This window comes from Rhinopithecus roxellana, chromosome 3 (genome assembly GCF_007565055.1).
Source record: "Rhinopithecus roxellana isolate Shanxi Qingling chromosome 3, ASM756505v1, whole genome shotgun sequence".
Lineage (NCBI taxonomy): Eukaryota > Metazoa > Chordata > Mammalia > Primates > Cercopithecidae > Rhinopithecus > Rhinopithecus roxellana.
Window position 1 is genome coordinate 164,141,936 of NC_044551.1, and position 22,375 is coordinate 164,164,310.

Below are 22,375 nucleotides of genomic sequence, written 5' to 3' on the forward strand. Positions count from 1 at the left end.
AAGAAGAATTCTCAGCCTCAAAACAGGGTAAGCCTTAATGCACAAACACCTTTCAAGCCCCTGCTTATCTCGTATTTGCTGATGTTCCAACGACCAAAGCAAGTTACATTGCCAAGGACAGAGTCCATATGGGAAGGAAGAATACAAGGGTGTGAACACAGGAATGTGTGATTCATCAAAGGCCATACCTTTGATGAATTCAACAATTTACCATATTGTTACAAAAAAAAAAAAACTCTCCAAATCTCAGCAGTTTACCACAACTAAGGATTATTTCTTACCCATATCATATTCCAATGTGGGTTGATGAGGACACTCGATCACACTCAGGGGATCGGGAACCTGCTATCTATCTAGTGGTTCTATCGTTGTCTAAGAACTTCCAGAAGACCAGGAAAGGCAGAGAAGGGAGAATTCAAGGAAGGTGTTACAGACCAAGGGTTCCAATGGCCATGTGAACTCAGCCATGTGGCCCCCAGCTAACTGCAGGGGAGTTGGGAAATATCATAACGCCTAGGAAGAAAAGGAGAAACATTTTTTGATGAGTATTAGTATTCTTTGCACAGTTCATACTTTTTGTCACCAAATATTCCGCCCCCTTTTTACCACACACACAGAATACACGTATATCCTCCCCAGACACCTGGAGTTCTATCTAGTCACTGCATCCAGGATCTGTTGTTGATACACAGTCCTCTTTATTAGATTCAGATGTGTATCCTTATTGCCAGGTAACTCATGATCTATGTAAATATGTACTACATACCTGTCCCCACTCAGCTACCCTGTGTAGCGTGATAGAGCAAGGGTGGCATACTTGCATTAAAATCTCCCATTCAGAAAAGGGAAGAATGCAAGACACCTAACAGTCGCTCATTTTTTAGTATAAGTATTTTTTATGATATTTTTCCAAATATTGCACGGGAAATATATATACCAAAAAGTATTCGTTTATCTGAAATGCAAATTAATTAGGCATTCTGTATTTTTATTTGCTAAACCTGGCAACCCTCCTCCCACTGTAATATAAATTCCATGAAGGTAGGAACCTTCTCCAATGTATATCGAAGGCGTGGCGTAGTGCCGGGTCCACAGTAGGAGCCCACACATGTTACTGCAGGAATTAATGAAGGACGAAACGAGATAGCAAGGGAGTGAATAAGAAGACGAGTAGCGACCCTTGGTGGGCGGCGCGGGAAGAGGACCGCACCACAGCTCTGCAGAGCCTCCCTTAGGCGCGTAGCGGCGGCCGCGCTGAGGTCACGGGCGTCGGCCCTGGTGACGTCATTACGCCCGCGCTCCCCGCCTCGCCGTGATATCAACGGCGCAGGCTTCACTTCTGCTGTTGTGGTGGCTGAGGGCTTTCTGGTGACTTCAGCTCAACGCAGGCCGTCTGCGGAGCCGCCCGGTAGTGGCCCCGGAGTCCCACGGTCTCTGTCATTGGCTGTCACCCAGCAGGCCTGGCCGCTCCCGTGCGGGGAGACCATCTCTTCAGGGCAATGTCCAGGCCGAGCAGCGTCTCCCCGCGGCAACCGGCTCCTGGCGGTGGCGGAGGCGGTGGCCCCTCGCCGTGTGGCCCCGGGGGCGGCGGGCGGGCCAAGGGGCTGAAGGACATTCGCATTGATGAGGAGGTGAAGATCGCAGTCAATATCGCGCTGGAGCGCTTCCGATACGGGGACCAGAGAGGTGAGGTTCCCGACAGGGACCCTGCTGGCCGTCAGGACACTCCCTCACCCCAGCGCCCCCCAAACCTGGGCCCACCGAGTGATGGGGTTGCCTCCGAAGAGGGAGGGAAGACCCGGGCCACCGTCCGGGGCGGGCCTCAGCGGCGGCACCTGGGTGTGGAACGCGGCTGTTAGCCCTGCGGTAGAATGCGAGGTGCTCTGCGGATTAGTGGGATTATGGGCACTTTGCTCGCTAGCTGCAAGTGTTTTTTTTCCCCCGCGTCTTTCAGCAGCCTTGGGCGGTTAAGCCACCGTGTTTCAGATATTGATTAGCCCTAACCCTTAAAAAAAATTTTTTTAAGGGAGTGTCACCTTAATTGTGGCACGTTTAAGCTACAGATATAGGAGAGCAGAAAGAAATCAAACATGTAAGTAAGTGCACCGGTAATATGTTTGAACCCTGAAGCAATCACGCTACCCACTTAAACTTGTTTAAGGCACACGAAGCATCTTCCACACCTCCTGAGGTTAGAAAGCCACTTGTCTTGGGTCATGTAGTGCAGAACCAGCAACTGACCTGTGGTGACCTGTACAGTATGTTGAGAGCTCATTCGGACCTGCTGGCTTAATTAGGGGACCTCTTACTCTGGACTCTTTATACTCAAAAATGGGGAATGTTCTGGACAGAGAGATTCTGAATTCACATTAAAACAAGAGAAAGCCTCAGCAGTATATAACAAATCCCTCTGAAATAGTGAAATATGAATTCTATACAGTTTCGAAAGCAAAGACAATGGTGTTTCATGTTGAGAATTCATAATGTTTGAGCATATCTCATCATTGAAGAAAAGAAACATTTTGTTAACAAGTAGGGACCAAGTTAAATATGTTCAGTCATACCAACTCAAAATTCCAGCACAAATAAGAGGAGTCGTTATTGGTAAATATCAGAGGCCTTTGTCACATTTAGGTTTAATACATAGATGTCTTTTTATTAATATCAGAATTCTGGTAGACGTTCAGTAGTTATTAATAAAATATATTAATTTTATTAACTCAGAATATGAAATATAAAGTAAGTTAACCTCACATAAAGTATAATAAATTTGATTGTCTTATGTTTTTCATATTTTATATCTATGTGTATTACTTGAGAAAAAATTGCCTATCTACAAATTGTACTACTTTTGTTTTTTTTCCCATGTAGAGATGGAATTTCCTTCTTCTTTGACCAGTACTGAAAGAGCCTTTATTCATCGACTCAGTCAGTCTCTTGGTTTGGTCTCTAAAAGTAAAGGGTAAGCTAGTAGCTTTTATTTTTTTAAAAAAAGATTATTTGCTCAAAAAAGGGAGAATGTTTCTGAGTATGTTTAAGTAGTTATTACTGTTTTAACTTCACATTCTTAATTGTATCCTGTGTAGATAAAATGATTCAGGTCTGTACCAAATTCACCTCTTTCCTCTTCCTTCTATCTACCTCTCCCTGCCTTTTTTGTTTCATTTTCTGTTTCCCTAGGAAAATGCTTTTTCCTCTACCCAGCTTAGGTTCCTTTGCTGGGACCCTGCAAATTAGACTGATAAAAAACATATTAACAAGAGAAAAACATAAGCTTATTAAGACATGCATCATGCATACATAGGGGAAAACTCGATAGTAACTCAAACATGGGGCGTGTGTGGCATCTTAATAAAGAACAATGAATTTATTTAAAAAATGACAAGACAAAGGAAAAGGACTTTGAACTTGTAGGTGCAGTAAATTGTGGGAAGGTATATATGGGGAAACTAATATAAGGTATGTGTTGTTTTAGCAAGGTTGGTTATGTAGATTCCTCTGGTGCTGTCTCTGGGTTAAGAGTCTAGAGTGGTTTCTCTTATTAAGAATAGTCCTGCCCTTTCTGCTAAAGCAGGGGAGGTCAGAGTTCTTCTGGGTCTGCTTCTTCTCAATTGCCTTCAGCTCAAAATAATCTTTATGGCAGAGTGACATATATTTGGGTGGCATACTCTGAACTCTTTCAAAGGTAAATTTTAAGATGTAAGAAAAAAATAGTTTAAAAGTTGAAGTTGATTGCTTGAGAAAAATATTTTTATTTTTTGATAGAAATGAAATCTCATTTGAAAAATGGATGTGCAAAAGATAATAAGTACAATTATTTATGGAACTTATTTCTTTTACTGTTACTGCACTGTAATAGTAAGCTTTAGAATGTATGTTCATTGTTTTCTTTCCTACCAAGTCAAGAATCTGATGATTAGAAATAATTTTAAAAAGTGGTACAGGAGGAAGTTGTTTTGTTTTGTTTTGTTGGGAGGATCACAGAGCTACAGTGGAGAAAAGTCATTTGAGCCATCCAAATTGAAAAACTCTAAATTCTGTGGAGCTATTTCATTTTGTCAGTAAGGATGGTGGGATCAATATAAAGGAAGCTTTCTCACTGTTGGTGCTATTGATATTTTGGACTGGATACTTCTTTATTCTGTTTTGTGTACTGTAGGGTGTTTAACAGCATCCCTAGCCATTACTACTACATAGCACTAACACTCCCAACCCCAGTTGTGACAACCAAAGATGCTTCTGGAGGTTGCCAAATGTCCTCTGGAGAGCAAAATTGCTCAGATTGAGAACTACTGACATGGAAAAAAAAGATAATATTAAGTAAATATATTAATAAATAAATATTCAGACGGTCCCAAGATGAAAGTATCTCATGTAGGAATGTCTTGCATATGACTGCCTACTACAGTGATAAATTACTGAGACAGGATTTAGTTTAGGTGAGTGTGCATTTTGAACATCACTAAGGCCAGTGCTGGAACAGTGGTTAGATTCCTGAGTGTGCCCATATTATAGTCCACTAGGTAGGTAAAATACTGCACCTGAAAATAAAAATATAGTTCAGAGCCACAATACTTTATCCTGAAACACTTGGGCTAAATATATTTGAGATTCAGATTTTTTAGACTTTAGAAAGGTATTTGGGTATATTTGCATTATATTATGTAATCTACCTAATAAAATATGGCCATCACCTTTAGTCACATTTATATTTTTGCTGGAAATTTTATGAATATTCACACTGAGACTATTAATAACCTCATGTCAATGTAGTCACATGATCACATTTGATGTCAAATGAGGTTACTGCAAACTTAAAAGTTTCCAGTTTTTAGCACTGTTTGGGTTTAGTAGTTGCAAGTAAGAGGTTTTGGGTCTGTGCTGGGAAATGCATGTTATAAATGTACAATTCTGTAGCTACATCATTTCTATGGTTACATGGGTCTTGCATTCTAAACAGCTAACTTAGAAAAGCAGTCCATTAGACTTCCTGTCCTTCTCTTCAGTATCATAGTCATCTAAGAGTTGATCTGGAATGAATAAATATCTTGGGAAGGAGAAATCAAGAAGGAAGTTATGGAGACAAAAATGGGGAATGCGGAAACATTGAAGAGCCAGAGAAAGAAGAAAAAGGAAAAGAGATGCTAAGGGAAGCAAGGCAATGCTGTCTATTTATCCAGTCCCTAATACCTATAACCTTAATGCTTTCAACCTTCTTATGAAATACCCTAGCTCCTTCTCTCTCCTTTTCATCTTTGAGTAAACTTTGTACTATATTTTCTTAGTGGTCCTTGTGATTTTCTTTTTTTTTTTTTCTTTTTTTTTTTTTTTTTGAGACGGAGTCTTGCTTCTGTCGCCCAGGCTGGAGTGCAGTGGCGCGATCTCGGCTCACTGCAAGCTCCGCCTCCCGGGTTTACGCCATTCTCCTGCCTCAACCTCCCGAGTAGCTGGGACCACAGGCGCCCGCCATCTCGCCCGGCTAGTTTTTTTTTTTTTTTTTTTTTTTGTATTTTTTAGTAGAGACGGGGTTTCACCGTGTAGACCAGGATGGTCTCGATCTCCTGACCTCATGATCCACCCGTCTCGGACTCCCAAAGTGCTGGGATTAGAGGCTTGAGCCACCGCGCCCGGCCGATCCTTGTGATTTTCAAATGCCTTTTCTTCTTTTCACAAAAAGAAATAAATCTCTTGGAATCTACTTCTCAAATCTTTTCATTTGTATCAGAATTTGTACCTGACTTATATTTCATGAAATTTTCTGTTCACCGTTTGACTTTTTTTTTGTAGGGGGAGCGGGGGACAAGGTCTTGCTCTGTCACCCAGTCTGTAGTACAGTGGCATGATCACGGCTCACTTCTCACTGCAGTCTCCATCTCCCAGGCCCAATCAATCCTCTCACCTCAGCCTCCTGAGTAGCTGGGACTACAGGCATGTGCCACCACACCCAACTAATTTTTCTGCTTTTTGTAGAGGACAGCATCTCACTATGTTGCTCAGGATGGTCTTGAACTACTGGGCTCAAGCAGTCCTCCCTCCTTGGCCTCCCAAAGTACTAAGATTACAGACATGAACCACTGGGCCCAGCTGGAGTTTTGTAAAAAATCTTATTGACTTGGCAAGTTAGTTTTCCTCTGTGTGTGTGTGTCTGTAAGTGTCTGATATTATAGTTTCTTAGTACGTATTTGAGAGGACACCTGGTATAAAGGACAGAAAGCCTGGATTCTATTTCGAGTCTCTCATTGCCTCATTCTCTTATTTGGGCTTCTTATATAAGTTTTTAAAGATAGATTCCAGACTTTTTGTGATAGTTCTTAATTTTTTTCTGGTCAGTTTTTTCTTTTTGATATTCTTTCTTTCAAAATTAAGCCATTTGTGATGGATTTTGTTTTTCATCTTCCAAATAATTGACTTTTACCTGCTTTGATTTTATTTATTTATCTATTTATTTATTTATTTATTTATTTATTTATTTATTTTTTGCTTAGTCACCCAGGCTGGAGTGCAGTGGCATGATCTCGGCTCACTGCAAGCTCTGCCTCCTGGGTTCACGCCATTCTCTTACTTCAGCTTCCCAAGTAGCTGGGACTACAGGCACCCACCACCATGCCCGGCTACTTTTTTTGTATTTTTAGTAGAGACGGGGTTTCACCATGTTAGCCAGGATGGTCTTGATCTCCTGACCCTGTGATCCACCTGCCTCGGCCTCCCAAAGTGCTGGGATTACAGGCATGAGCCACTGCTCCTGGCTTTATTTTTATTTTTTAGGAGTCTTCCTCTGTTGCCCAGGCTGGAGTACAGTGACACAATCATAGCTCACTATAGCCTCAAACGCCTAGGCTCAGGCTATCCTCCCAAGTAGCTAGGACCACAGGCATGCACCACCATGCCTGGCTAATTTAAAATTTTTATTTGTAGAGATGGGGTCTTGCTATGTTGCCCAGCCTGGTCTCAAACTCCTGGGCTCAAGTGATCTCCTGCCTAGGCCTCCCAAAGTATTGGGATTATAGGCCTGAGCTAGTGTGCCTTGGCCCTGTTTTGGTTATTTTTTGTAATTGCTCATCTTTTAGTGAAAACATTCTTGGAGTAAAAGGCCCATTTTGTGATTTTTAGTATATCCTAAAGTTTTCTTTGAAATTCTAGTCAGGTTTCACATACCAAAAATTTCACATCATTATTTACTTCTTTTCCTCAACTTCAAAGGTTGTGTTTAAAGTCACACTGAGAGAGATCACTGTGTTTTAGTCCTAAAGGCTCACTTTTCTAAGTCTTTGCCTCGTTTATAACGAAAACAAAATCCCGTCTCGATTTTTCTCAGTCCAAGTTAGACAAAAATGGATTTTACAAAATGAACTTTGTTAAAAATCTGTAGAATGGGAAAATATGAAGTATATGAAAGTAGATTTTCGAAGTACAAGTTTCTTATTCTGTGACTGCTAAGGTCACTGCCTAATAGGTACCAAATAGAGTACCAAAGTACTCTACTCACCCTGACCAGAAGGCTCCAACCTACAAGGACACTCCCCTTTTCAAATTTAGATTACTGCCCATCTTGCCTCCTGTCTTGGAAAGTTGCATACTACATTCTTCCTCTCTCCTCCCAGCTAAAGTAAGAAAAATGGTTTTCAGGTAGTGAGTTTTTGGATATCCACTAAAAAGAAAACCTGCTATATTCAATAACAATAGGAGTTAACTCTTTTTTTTAGTGGCTAAAATTATCCTACAGTTCTGGAGGTCAGAAGTCCAACAACACAGGTCCCACGGACTTAAAATCAAGGTATCGGCAGGGCTGCATTCCTTGAGGAGGCAAGAGCAAACATTTATTAAGTGTTGTTGTGTACTTGTGCTAGGTACTTTAAATGGATTATCATTTAATTCTAACAACAGTTTTTTTAAAAAAAAAAATCATTATATAAATTTAATCAAGATTAGAAATTTACTCACACAAATGCCTATTCAGAGGTAATTTAAATGAAAGAGTCAATAAACATAATTTCTTTTCTTTTTACTTTTATTTTACTTTAAGTTCTGGGATACATGTGCTGAATGTGCAAGTTTGTTACATAGGTGTACATGTGCCCTGGTGGTTTTCTGCACCTATCAACCCATCAGCTAGGTTTTAAGCCCTGCATGCATTAGATAATAGTCCTAATGCTCTCCCTTTCCTTTCCCCCTAACCCCTGACAGGCCCCAGTGTGTGATGTTCCCCCCATGTCCATGTGTTCTCATTGTTCAACTCCCACTTGTGAGTGAGAACATGCAGTGTTTGGTTTTCTGTTCCTGTGTTAGTTAGCTGAGGATGATGATTTCCACCTTCATCCATGTCCCTGCAAAGGACATGAACTTATTCTTTTTTATGGCTGCACAATAAACATAATGTTATTTTTACTTCAGTTTTTCCTGGAGAATCAAAGAGAAGGACACCTCCTGTTTTTTATGAAACTAGTGTAACTTTGCTACCTAACTCAGATAAAGAAAATATTAGAAATAAAAATTATGGGCTTATCTTACTTAATGATGATAGGTGTAATATGCTAAATAAAATATTATTAAATAAAATTAAAAATTAGATCACGTTTAAACTGGGGTTTCCCAAGAATAAAAGGATTACTGAAAATAAAATAATCTCTTAGTTTTTTTTTTCTTTTTAATGAGAAGGAGTCAGCATTCTCATATTTGGATGAGAGCCTTTGGTTTGGGGCTGATTCATCTCTGGCCTGGTGTTTACCAGAGGGGAAAGGATAGACCTTGACCTGAAAGTGGGTGACTCCCATGGCCTTAGTGCACTTTGTGTTCACAGAAGTGAGTGACAAGGACCAGTGGTTCCTTCTTATACATTAAATGCAGCAGGATGTATGTCAGAGCATGCCTTCATTTGTGTACTAGTGTGGATATAGTTTATTTTTCAACTTTTAAGTTCAGGGGTACACGTGCAGGTTCGTTACATAGATAAACGTGTGTCAAGGGGATTTGTTGTACAGATTATTTCATCACCCAGGATTAATCCTAGTACCCATTAGTTATTTTTCTTAATCCTCTCCCTCCTCCCATCCTTTACCCTCTGGTAGACCCCCAGTGCCTGTTGTTCCCCTCTGTGTGTCCATGTGTTCTCATCATTTAGTTCCCACTTACAAATGAGAACATGCAATATTTGGATTTCTGTTCTTGGGTTAGTTTGCCAAGGATAATGGCCTTCAGCTCCATCTGTGTTCCTGCAAAGGAGATGGTCTCGTTCTTTTTTATGGCTGCCTAGTATTCCATGGTGTATATGTACCACATTTTGTTTATCCAGTCTACCATGGATCTTAACAACAGTTTTATAAGGCAGAGTCTATTTTAACACCTGGCACCTGTGTAACACATGAGGCAATTAAAGCCTAGAGATGTTAAGTAATTTTCCTGAGATCACACAGCTAGCAAGTGGCAGAGCCAGGATTTGAACACAGTTAATGCTTAACTAATTATTTTTTGATGTTCACATGAAGTTCATAGCAATGTAGTAGGTGCTTTGAGGAGTTAGAACAGAAATATTGGGTAGATCTCATCTTCAATTTAGCTTATAGTTCATTAAGACCAGAAAAATAGGCCGGGCGCAGTGGCTCATGCCAGTAATCCCAGCACTTTGGGAGGCTGAGGTGGATGGATCACCTGAGGTCAGGAGTTCGAGACCAGCCTGACCAATATGGTGAAACCCCGTCTCTACTAAAAATACAAAAATTAGCCGGGCATAGTGGGGGGGCGGGGCGCCTATAGTCCCAGCTACTTGGGAGGCTGAGATAGGAGAATTGCTTGAACCCAGGAGGCGGAGGTTGCAGTGAGCTGAGATTGTGCCACTGCACTTCAGCCTGGGTAGCAAAGCAAGACTCTGTCTCAAAAAAAAACACCCAGAAAAATAATTTTACTATAGGCATAGTGACCATGCCTTGAAAGCAACTGTGCTCAGTTTGGCGACAACATGAAGTGAACTGGTTGGTTTATTAGTTTTTAGGTAGTCTTTAAAAAGTACAAATTAGTGTGATGCAAACTTTAATACATTTCCAGTTCTGTATTACAGTATTGGGGAGAAAGTGGTTTGGAGCTAGATTTTCGCATCTGTCTGCCTAATGGAAATATAAATTAAGGGAATATGAAATTAAGTATTTAGTAGGCATCAAATGAATGCCTGTTTTGTTGTTGTTGTTGTTGTTTGTTTTTAAGAGACTCCTGTGTCTGTGAGCTTTTTAAGTAGTCATTTCAGGTGTTGGCTCTTCAGCTGATCTTTTAAACTGTTCTTAGATTTAGAAGTAGGGAATATTGAGGCATATGTTTATATTTGATTTAAATGTTTAGTAACATCCTTTGTAAATTAATAAATTGATTATTATTAACATTGTGTCAAATTTGATTACTTATAGCATCATTTTTCTTTCAAAGGAAGAAGCCATTGAAATGCCAAAATGCATTGGTTACTTTTATTTTTCGAAAGTTAGATGTTATGATACTCTCATCTGTAATTTTATTACATTTACTTTTATATTTTGAAATTGCATATGGGGTTTACATTTTATTTAAAAAACTCTTGTGAATTTCACTTAGCTAGCATATTTTCCACATGTGCAGCAATTTTTAGTTAATTTTGCTTTGTATAAAGGATTCCTGTGTTTATCATCAAACCATACTTTCAGTTATGAAATGAAAGAATAATGAGGAGAGCCGTTTGTTAGTTTACATAGTACAACAAATTTCTACTGTATTTAATGTTTCCATCCTCACAACAATGAGGTGAATATTTTACCAAAAATTTCATTAATCCTTTTATGATATATTAGTGTCACTGTGGTGCTGACTGTGGTAGGAATAATCAGTTAAAGCACAAGTAGAATCCTTTACTAAAACATAAAAACTATCAAGTTGATATTATCTTTCTATTCTACCATATGTATTCAAACTGAATTCAGTCAATTTTAGATGGTAATGGCTAAGTAGTCTCACCTGCTTGTTATGAGTTTTTTTAAAATACCTAAATGCTATATTAGGTGACCTATGTTAGGAAGGTTTCAATCTGACTTATTATTTCAGTTGTGATCTTGTTGAGAAAGGGTATATTTTACTCAATTTTGTATTCCTGGCTTCTACCATAGTGCCTGGCATGAAGTCAGTGTTTAGTTTATATATGATAAATGACTAAGTGAATGAATAAAATAAAATTAAAGGTGAAATATAGCAAAACCTTTCTGAGATGATTTTTAAGAAAATTAAAGCATCTTTAAGTTCTTAAAAACGTGAAGTTTTAAAAATTAACCAATATACAGTGTCAGAAAAGTAAAATGATTTGCTGTTGATCATATAACTAGTTGAAAGTTTATTACTAGCTGAATATTAGCCTCCTACCATTTGCTCTGGTGCTCATTTCAGCTCACTTCCTGCCTTTTGTAGTTAAAATTTTATGAAATGAACATCACAGAAGGGAAATGAATTATTGAGTCTATAATGACTGTCCTGAAGTTTCAAAAAGGTCCATGGGAAAATAACCTACTACAGAGAACATTTCTAGAATTCAATAGTTTGAATTTATCATGGAAATAACTAAAACTTCTAGATCAGGTTAAATTTTATTTCATCTTTATAGCATCATTTTAAGCACCACCAAATACTTGTTAAGGAGTAAATAACAACATAGAAAGCTTATAATTCATTGAAACATTCAATTAGGAGTTTCCAGAAATTAAAAACCTCGGTAAATTGGAAGCCTCACTTAGAACACTTACATGCTAAAACTGTATAGGTTAATCCCCAATTTGATATCAGTCTTATGGTGAAGATACTGTTGACAAAATTTACATCTAATGAAAATTGAAAAATTATAAAATTTGCTTTGTAAATTATAAATTTTTCATTGTAATTAGGCTCTGTTGATTATTTCTATAGTATAATAGTGACATAAGAAATGGCAAAACATTTTATGAAATATTTTGGGTAACTTAAAATTTAAGAAATAGTATTGTTTCTGACTATAATAATAGTTTTCATTTATTTAGAGTCTACTCTGCAACAGATGCTGCACTTCGCTCGTATTATCTTAATCGTATGAATAATCCTTTGAGGTATATATTATTACTGTGTCAGGCTCAGGGCCATTAAGTAGTTACCTGTAGTGCCACAACTAGTAAGTGGTAGAGGTGGGATTCAAGCTCAGGTCTGTGTGCCTTTGGAGCCTGAGCTCTTAATCAGTATTACACTGCTACGTTATAGGCATGTATTATGAAATCATTCAAAACACATTTGGGAACTTCCTGGTATATAACACTCTACTACTCTTAGAGCTACAGAAGTCAGAAAAGATATGCTTAGTCCTGGACCAGCTGAGGAAACACTACACCTACAGTAAATAACTTTTTAACAGTTACAAATCATCATTACCTTGTAATTGAAGAGTAGAACCAGAAGCTCTGAAAAATATTTTATTAAAAATGCATCTGAAATTATTTATCAGTAATGCTGATTTATGCTTTTTTGGTCCAACCACTAAACTTGGCTCTCATAACAGGTTTTCATGGGAGTGTCTCATTACCAACTTACTGTGGAAACATTCACTGGGACATATCAGTCTGAACTATGGACCATAACTTTTTCATTATCATTTTTAGGTTCTATTGTTTAGATTGATTTTTCCCCCTCTGTATGCTTCCCAGCATGTATTATATTAACTGGTGATGTTTCATCTACCATGAAGTCTGCTAAAGACAAATTTAACACTTAAGGGTAAGTAAGCCTTTTTAGTGGACTTAAACTTGGATTTGCAGCACTTGAAATTTTAACTGAAAATAGTTTTATGGCCACTTTAGCCCAAATCTTTCTTTACTGAATTTTTTTGGACTTTCAGCATCTTCTCCCAAAGCATTTTGATTTTTTTCAATGTTTTGCTTGAGACATATTTTCTGAGTAGGCATACATCATATGTGAACAAGTTGACTATATATAGTAAATAAATGATTTTTATTAATATTCAGAAAGGGAGCAAATAGATACCTAACTGTGAAGAAGAAAGATGGATCAGAAACAGCTCATGCAATGATGACCTGTAATTTGACTCATAATACAAAACATGCTGTTAGGAGCCTAATTCAAAGATTTCCTGTCACCAATAAAGAGCGTACAGAACTTCTGCCTAAAACAGAAAGAGGAAATGTGTTTGCAGTTGAAGCTGGTATGTATTTTCTGGGGAGCTTCCTCATTTACCCTATTATTTGATGACTGTTCCTTTTCCATTTTAGATTTATTTTAGAAAACTAAGATGAAATAAATTTCTCCATTGGAATAGTTTGTTAGAAATGATTAAGAGTTGTAAAAATTTGAAACAAAGTGTAGTGTTAAAGCATGTAATTAAGTTGAACCAAGTTTTTTTTTTTTGAGTGTTATAATATCAATAGCCACCATTTATTGAGCATTAACTGGGTGCGAGGCGGTATACTAAACCCTTTATATGGGGCCTCATAGCAAGCAACCCTTGCAAGGTAAGAATTTCCCCTATTTCACAGGTGAAGAAACTGAGGCTTAGGATAATTAAATAGTTTGTTCAAGGACACCAAACCAGCCAGTAAACTGCAGAGCGGGTATTTGACTCCAGGGACTAGGCTTTCCTATATTATCCTGCCATGACACACTAATAAGTGAGATTTTGAATTGGGGCTTTAGCTCTGGTAAGAGATTGGACAGAGTCTTCAGTACATTAAGTTGCTCAAAGGTAGATAAATAATGTATTTGGGTTACAAAATAAAGATGTAATTTCACTGTTTGGAAAGATCACTTCCCTAGTAAGAAAACTATTTATTGCCTATGATGATAAAATTTACATAGTTATTACTGTCTATTGGAATAGATCAGCAGAATATAGAAAATATGTGGTCCTAGATATCAAAGAACTTGCACTTTAAACATAGGCACACAAACATATTTTGAGCTACATGGATATAAGACATTTCATACCTCTTCTTTATTCCTATCTGTTTAGTTAAATGTGGATGTTGGGCTAAAATACTCCATTAGGAAATTTGTTAACATTAGGACCCTTATATTTAACACATAATTATTCTATTTGATCACTTAGTCTTACATGTATAACATTAAACATATATGGGATATTTTCTTTTTTTGTAATATGTTTTCCTGATGTAGTGACAGATCTTATAAGTATGCACATTATTTCCTACTATAAAAATTTAATTTTCCATGAAATTATTGATAGAAATTTATAACAAGCCTAAAAATCATTTAGATTATCAAGATTGTTTTATTTTTAATGGTTATTGAATGATTTATTTTTATCAGTTTTTAAACATTTTGTACCAGAAATATGTCTGAGAGGTTTGCTTTCTAATTGATACTGAAACTTGTAACGTGTTCAATGAGAATAGTATGTGTAAGAGTACGATTGAGATACAGCTTGACAACTTTATATAGACTGAGTAGAGAAGAAAACATTTGAAAGGAATTATGTTAGAAATTACCTCTTTTGGCATGTTTTTCTAGGTTTGGCAAAAAAAAATACTTATTTTTAACACTTCTTTTTCAGTGTTGATCATACATTTTTTGTTCTTTTATTCATTTTCAAAGAAAACCGGGAAATGAGCAAGACAAGTGGGCGACTCAACAATGGCATACCTCAGATTCCAGTGAAAAGAGGAGAATCCGAATTTGATTCTTTTAGGCAGTCTTTACCAGTGTTTGAGAAACAGGAAGAAATTGTTAAAATAATTAAGGAAAATAAAGTAGTTTTGATTGTAGGAGAAACTGGGTCTGGAAAGACCACACAGGTTTGTTTCTTTTTTGTTGTTTATAGAAAAAATATATATATATATAGTCCCATATTATAATTTTATATCAAATTTACACTGCATATGTTTTAAAAAACAGAAAAAGAAAACTTGTGGATATTATAGTAATGGTTATTTCAGAAATAAATTACTGCTGGAATATATTTGGAGAATTTGTAGAAAGAAAATGTTTTAAATAATTTACTTATTTTTAAACTAGTGCATTAGGCCTTTATTTAAACAGAGGTGGGAAAGCAATTTGGTATCATGGAAGGAAGATGGGCTTTGGCCTTGAGTTTAGATTCCAGTTCCCTCACTTATTGAAGTTCTAGGCTCTTTTTGTAACCTCTGTGAGTCAGAGTTCTCATTTATAAAATGAGACTAATAATTGCTACCTTTCATAGTGAGGTGTAAAGATTATCTCTGTAAAGTGCCTAGCATAGTGTTTTGCATGTAGGAACAAAAGTAAAAGCAGTAATAACAAATATTAAGTCGACTGTAGAATGGAATTAATATGATAGTTTTGACTTGGATTTTTAGAATCAAAGTAACTCCTTATGAAGTTTCAGTCATAGGATAACAGATTGGAAGTAGTAAGTATGACATCATGACTCTTTCTTGTGTACATTCTTGCAGCATTTCAGCTTAAAATTACTAAAATTACTTTGGTTTTAATAGAGGTTCAGATAAAATAATATATTTGTAGGTTTTCTTCTTTTAGGGACATAATTTTGTTTTTGACAGTTGCCTAAGATTTGATTATATTGGTTGGTTTAATAGGCTTAGTAGCTAAGACAAGGTGGGAGGAGAAGTTGATTATAAAGTTTACCAGTTTTTTACTTGAAGGACTTAAACATTTTTACAGAATTATATCTCTGTCCTTAAAACTTGATCCTGTAAAACTGAATAATTAACAACACGATGAAAATTTTTTCTGAAGACAATATACAAGATCTTTCTTTAGCATGAGTTCTTTTTTTTGAGACCAAGTCTCTGTCTCTCACCCAGGCTGGAGTGCAGTGGTGCGATCTTAGCTCACTGCAACCCCTCCTGCCAGATTCAAGCGATTCTCCTGTCTCAGCCTCCTGAGTAACTGGGATTACAGGCACACGCCACCACGCCTGACTCAGCATGAGTGCTTTTATGATTAAGTGAAATTCCATGGAGTTACTCCAGAGAATTTGTTTAGCTGTCTTAGATTGTTATAATTTTTTTTCAGGTTGAATACTTTTGCCATTAAGTATTAATTGTAGCAGTTCTAATTATGTAGAATAGCGATTAAGGAAGTTTCGATAAAATGTAATAAATAGGTCTTTGTTTAAATTATTTGAATGTCCTTGCTAATGATATCTATATATTGGAATTATGGATGCCTATTTTCACAATTATGTGTATCATTTTACTAGGTATGAAAGGATACTTGAGAATTTAATTCATAGTTAAATATTATACTCTGCTTTTTAAGAAGAAACTATTAATTTAATGAGTTCAAACCTGAGAAATAGTTTTGTCCTATTTAAAGAGTTAATTAAAATACTAATATTTTTATTCTTTGAAATATAAAACAGAATGTAAGTGGTATTTTGTCTTGCCTTTAATGGTATTAGGAAGTTAAGTGCTTTTTGAATTTTTTTCTTATTTGTGTTCATTGTGTGAAACTTGAACATTATGGAAAATATTTTATAGAGAGTAGAAGATTTTTTTTTTTCTCTTGAGACAAGGTCTCACTCTGTTACCCAGGCTGTAGTGCAGTGGCGTGCAGCCTTCACCTCCCGAGCTTCGTCAATTCTCCTCTCTCAGCCTCCCAAGTAGCTGGGACTATAGGTGCATGCCACCATGCCTGGCTAATTTTTAAATTTTTTGTAGAGATGAGGTTTCAACGTGTTGCCCAGGCTGATGTCAGACTCCTGGGCTCAAGCGATCCACCTGCCTTGGCCTCCCAAAGTACCAGGATTACAGGCATGAGCCTCCATGCCTGGCCAGAAAATGAAAGATTTTAAATTCTCCTGCCACCCTGTATCACTGCATTACTGTCAGAATATCCAAATATGTGCTGGTGGATTTTTGTTTGTTTTGTTTCTCTGTTTTTGGTGGTGGTGGGGGGGTAGGTTTGTATGTTTTGTTTTGGTTCTCTTTACAGCATTGTTATATATTGGTTTTTTAACATAGGCTAAGAACATATAATTTTGCATCTTGATTTTTTTTCACAACAGATTTGGATATTTTTCCAAGTCAGTGCCTGTAGATATGCCTCATTGTCTAAACAACTACACAGTATTCCTGAACATTTTTGTAATGATAATAAACAATGGTGAAAAATGACACTTTACTGTTTGTTGGGTTATATAAGAGTTGTCTCATTTCATCTTCTCAATAACTCAAAGACATGTAGGTTTTATCTTTTTACAGATGAGGAATAAAAATTAAAACTTAGGGATGTTAATCTACTCTAGTTAACATAGCTAAGAAGTGATAGAGTAGGAATCTTTCTCTTATATTATACTTACTTGTATCCTAATTTTTTGCTTATTTGTAGGAATGTTTCAATAGGATAAGTTTCCTAGAAGTGGAAATGCCAGATCAAGGATATGGCAGTTAAAAATTTTAATAGCTAGATTCACTAGTTATTGTTCCATAACTCTAAAAAAGAGTTAACATGTTACCGTATTGAAAGTATTGAAAGTTCTTGTTTCTCTAAAGCTTGGGCAAGAATGGATATAATTTTTTAAACCTTTATCAAGCTGATCAGCAAAAAATAATATTTTAACTTGCATTTTGTTGATTCTTAGTTATCTTTTATTTGCCTCTTATCTGTTTATCTTTTATGAGTTCCTTTTTTTAATTTTTGGCTTAATAATTTTGGATTTATTTTTTAGAGTGTTTATATATTGTAGATGCATGCCTGTTGACCGTTAAACATCTTAAAAATAATTTCTCCCAATTTTTTGTTTACTTTTTACTTTCGTTTATGGTATCTTGTTTAGTAGTTTTACATTTTTATTTAGTCAAATCTGTCAATATTTTTCTAGGGCTTTGGAGCACGTTAAGAGTGGATTAATGGACATTTTCTGTATTTATTTATTTATAGGTGGGATATCACTATGTTTCCCAGGCTGGAGTGCAGTGGCTATTCACAGAGTTGATTATAGCTCACTATAGCCTTGAACTCTTGGCCTCAAGGGATCTTCCTGCTTCTGCCTCCTAAGTAGCTGGAACTATAGGTGCATACCACCACACCTGGCTCTTTCTATAAATATTTTATTCTAGTACTTTTATATTGTTTAAAAAATTCATCTGAAATTTATTTTATTGTATTATATCAGGTAGGAATTTTACTTTTTCTTCATGTTATTTCCAGTTCAGATATAACTTTTATTTAACAATCTGTCCTTCCCTCCAAACTCCCCAACCCGATTTAAGATGCTATTTTTGACCAAATACTAACTTTCTATAGTACCAGGGTCTATTTCTAAAATTTTTTTTCTGTATCTTTAATCTCATTATCTATTCCTGCATCAGGATTCTGTTTTTTGTTGTTTACAGTGTGAGCCAAATATTCTTCTTCATTATCTTTTACCTTTTTTAGTGGTTGCTCTAGAGTTTGCAATATACATTTGCAACTAAACCAAGTCCACTTTCAAATAACACTATACCACCTTACGGGTAGTGTGTGTACCTTAAATAACAAAATAACCCTAATTCCTCCCTTCTGTCCCTTGTATCATTGCTGTCATTTTACTTATATGTAACCATACATCAACATACATGTACACACATAAGATATATACATACATAATCAACTACATTGTTGCTATTATTATTTTGATCCCTTTGTTAAGTGTTAGATCACTTAAGAATACAAAAAATAAAAGTTAAAAAAATTTGGTTTTTTACCTCTATTTATTCCTTCCTTAGTGTTCTTTCTTTCATTATGAAGATTCAAGTTTCTGGCCTATGTTATTTTTCTTTCTCTGTGAAGAACTTAAAAAAACCATTTCTTGCAAGGCTGTGGTCTACTGACAACAAATTTCCTCAATTTGTATTAATCTGATAAAGTCTTCATTTCTCCTTCATTTTTGAAGGATAATTTTGCAAGGTACAGAATTCTAGGATGGTGTTTTTGTTTTTGTTTTTTCTCCTCTCATCTCTTCTCTCCACTCTTTTCTTGCATAATGTCTGAGGAAAACCTGGATGTAATTCTTACCTTTGCTCTTTGTAGGTAAGGGTTTTCTCGTGCTCTGGCTTCTTTTAGGATTTTTTAGAAGATATCATTGATTTTCTGTAGTTTGAAAATGATACACTTATCTTCTCTTTTCAAATATTTCTTGGTGGTACTTATGCATTTATGCTTGTGGATGTGGGGTTCCGACCTGCAGACCCTGAACCAGTGATGGATGAGAGACATACACTGACACAGATGTTTTGCCTGTCAGTTAGGCTGAGGGTCTGGGCCACTCACCGACACCAAGGAAGGTGCTGTAAAGAGCTGTAGCCTAGGCCCCATCAGCCAGCAAAGCTCACATTTATTCAGTATAGATTAAATGACAAAGGTCTTGAGTAGACACCACTAGAGGGTAATTGACATTGCCAACCTCCGGAGTAGAGAGCAAATGCACTGGGGGTTGATTAAAGGTTGGTCTTAGGACCACATGAGTAAACAAGCTATTTAGATAAGCTCCTCTGCATTCCTATGTATCTATGAGCTCAGCTTTTGAGAGAATTCAGTTGCCTTCAGCCACTTTATGCAAACCCCCAGACCTTCCAAGAGGGTTTGTGTTTATTTCCTATAATTTTACAATTTCTTTCACCATCCTGACCAAACTCCCACATCTGGATGAACTAGTCAAGTTTAAAAAAAAAAAAAAAAAATCCCAGGGGCTGACACATGTATGAAAAGATGTTTTCTTTTACTCACAGTTAAAAAAATAAAAATAAATTATATTTTTTAACTATAAGATTGGCAGAAATTAAAAATTGATGATACCAGGTATTTGTATGGGTGTTGGAAGGCAGCTCTTCTGCTTTGTTGCTTTGTTGGTAGGAGTATAAAATGTTTTGAGGAGCAATTTGATAATTTTTTCATCTAAATTAAAAATATGTGTACTCTTTGACTCAGCATTTTCACTACTAGTGATTTCATGGCTAGTACATATATCTTTCTAAAACTCTGTGGAGACAGGTGTTTACTGCAGTGTTGTTTATAATATCAAGCAACAACATCAATAACCTAAAAAACTGGAAATTACTTAAATGTTTAATCATTTGTTAAATTATAGCATATCCACAAGATAGAATATGTAGCCGTTAAAATGGGCTAGGTAGATCTGGTATGTTATGTGAAAACTGCAAATTACAGACTTCACAATCATCTCTTTGCATGGATGAAAAACATGCTTGTATACACAAATATTCTGGGTTGTGTAAACATTTTTTTTCTTGAATGATTTCATAAGTAACAGTAGTTACCTTTATGGAGAAGATATAAGGGCATTGGTGGTAGGGAGTAGGTAAGAATTTGATTTTAAATCTTTCCAACCTGTTTGAATTTTATTTACAAAAAAAATCTACAATCCTGGTTTATAGGCTATTTTTTTTTTTTTAATGCTTTTCATCATTTAAAAAATCCCAGTGGAATTTTTATTTTTATTTCATTGACTTTATGGAATACTCTGGGGAGAAGTTAACATTTTTACAGCATTGATTATCCCCATCCATGAATATGGCATAATTCTTTATATATTCAGGTCTTCTTTTATGTTTTTCCAGTAACGTTTTATAATCTTCATGTAAACCTTAAATATTCCTGGATATATTTGATTTTAGATATTTTAGCTTTAGTTTCTATTGTGAGCAAGATCTTTTCAAATTACATTTTTTAGCGATTATTACTAGTTACATGAATGTTGCTGATTTTATGATTATATTTGGACTTGTTATAGAACTTCTTGAGTTCTAACGGTTTTTCAGTTGATTCACTTAGGTTTTTTGTAGTATGTGATCATGTCATCTTATAGTATTTTAAAACTTTTGTTTCAGATTCCTCAGTTCCTTTTAGATGATTGCTTTAAAAATGGTATCCCCTGCCGTATATTTTGTACTCAACCAAGACGATTGGCAGCTATTGCTGTGGCTGAAAGAGTTGCCGCAGAGAGAAGGGAAAGGATTGGTCAAACAATTGGTTATCAGATCCGATTAGAAAGCAGGTAAAAACAGTTCTCATCTATCTTCTTTTTTATCATGCTTAAAAAAGACTATGTATATTTCACTAAAAATAGAGGATGTGTTAGTTGAAAAGTTAGATGATCATTTTGCTCCAAGTAAGTCTACATCAGGATATTGAAGTCATGTCTAAATCTAGAGAAGTTTTGAATGAAGAGTTTGAAAAAGATTTGAACCATAGATAAAAATTCCATTTCATAGTTTCATGATCATAGTTATTTTACTTATTTGAGCCTCAGTGTCCTCATCTGTAAAATGAGTCAAAGAAAAGCATCTAGAGTACAGGTTTGATGTGAGGTTTATAGTGAACGCTCAGTAACTGTTCATGAGTGAATTTATTATCAGTAGTAGTATAAATTGAGCATCTTACATCCAAAAATCTGAAATCCAAGATGCTCAAAAATCTAAAACTTTTTGAGTCCCAACATGACATTCAAAGGAAATGCTCACTGGAGCATTTTGGATTTTTTAATTTCAGATTTGGGATGCTCAACTGGAGGTATTCTAAAATGTGGAAAAATCTGAAAGCTAAAACCCTTTCTGTCTCAAGCATTTTGAATAAGGGATACTCCGCCTGTAGTATTAGTAATGCCTTCTTGACAAGTAGTACTTTTTTTTTGTTCTCAGTAATTATACAAAATCTGATTCCATTTGTAACATACTTTATTCGCAAGCAAAAAGTACTTAAAGTTTTGTTTGTTTTTGGAGCAGCTTAGGTTCTTTAACAAAATACATCACTTAATATAAAAGGCTATTGTCAGGCAGTCTCACATAACTGCAAAACCATATAGCTTTACTAATAAACTGTACATACCAGTACAGTATTATATTAGTAATATTTATTAAAATGTGTACCAGGCCAGCATTTAATGTGATTGTTTTAGTTACATGAAAGACTTGCAATTGTGCACTTTATTTTGCTTTTTTTAAAAAGGGTTTCTCCAAAGACACTTCTGACATTTTGTACTAATGGGGTATTGCTTCGTACATTGATGGCAGGAGATAGTACGTTGTCGACTGTGACACATGTTATCGTGGTAAGAATATTGCTGAATTTGTCATATGTAACTCAGATTGCTTAAAATTTAAATACATATGCCATTTCAGGGTAGTCTCAAAAAATTTGAATACATAATTACGTTTTTGGAATAGGGTGGAAAAGAGAACTAACTTATTCTTTTGAACAGGCTATGATGATCAAGTTATTTTTTGTCTATAATTATTAGAAATATTTTGTATTGCCGGGCGCGGTGGCTCAAGCCTGTAATCCCAGCACTTTGGGAGGCCGAGACGGGCGGATCACAAGGTCAGGAGATCGAGACCATCCTGGCTAATACGGTGAAACCCCGTCTCTACTAAAGAATACA

General features: G+C 36.1%; 1 protein-coding gene across 4 annotated transcripts in view; it reads left to right on the plus strand.

Moving 5' to 3' along the window:
- The first annotated feature begins 1,292 nt into the window (after nt 1-1,292).
- YTHDC2 (YTH domain containing 2) overlaps nt 1,293-22,375 on the plus strand; it is an 81,021-nt gene continuing 59,938 nt past the window's right edge. For 2 of the 4 annotated variants that reach the window (XM_010375829.2, XM_030927515.1), the window contains exons 1-6: nt 1,293-1,686; nt 2,872-2,962; nt 12,987-13,183; nt 14,590-14,789; nt 20,826-20,992; nt 21,943-22,045. In XM_010375829.2, coding sequence (XP_010374131.1) covers nt 1,500-1,686; nt 2,872-2,962; nt 12,987-13,183; nt 14,590-14,789; nt 20,826-20,992; nt 21,943-22,045 — 945 coding nt within the window. In that variant the 5' untranslated portion in view covers nt 1,293-1,499. The remainder of the gene's footprint in view (nt 1,687-2,871; nt 2,963-12,986; nt 13,184-14,589; nt 14,790-20,825; nt 20,993-21,942; nt 22,046-22,375) is intronic. The other 2 variants (XM_030927516.1, XM_030927517.1) reach the window with 2 other exon arrangements.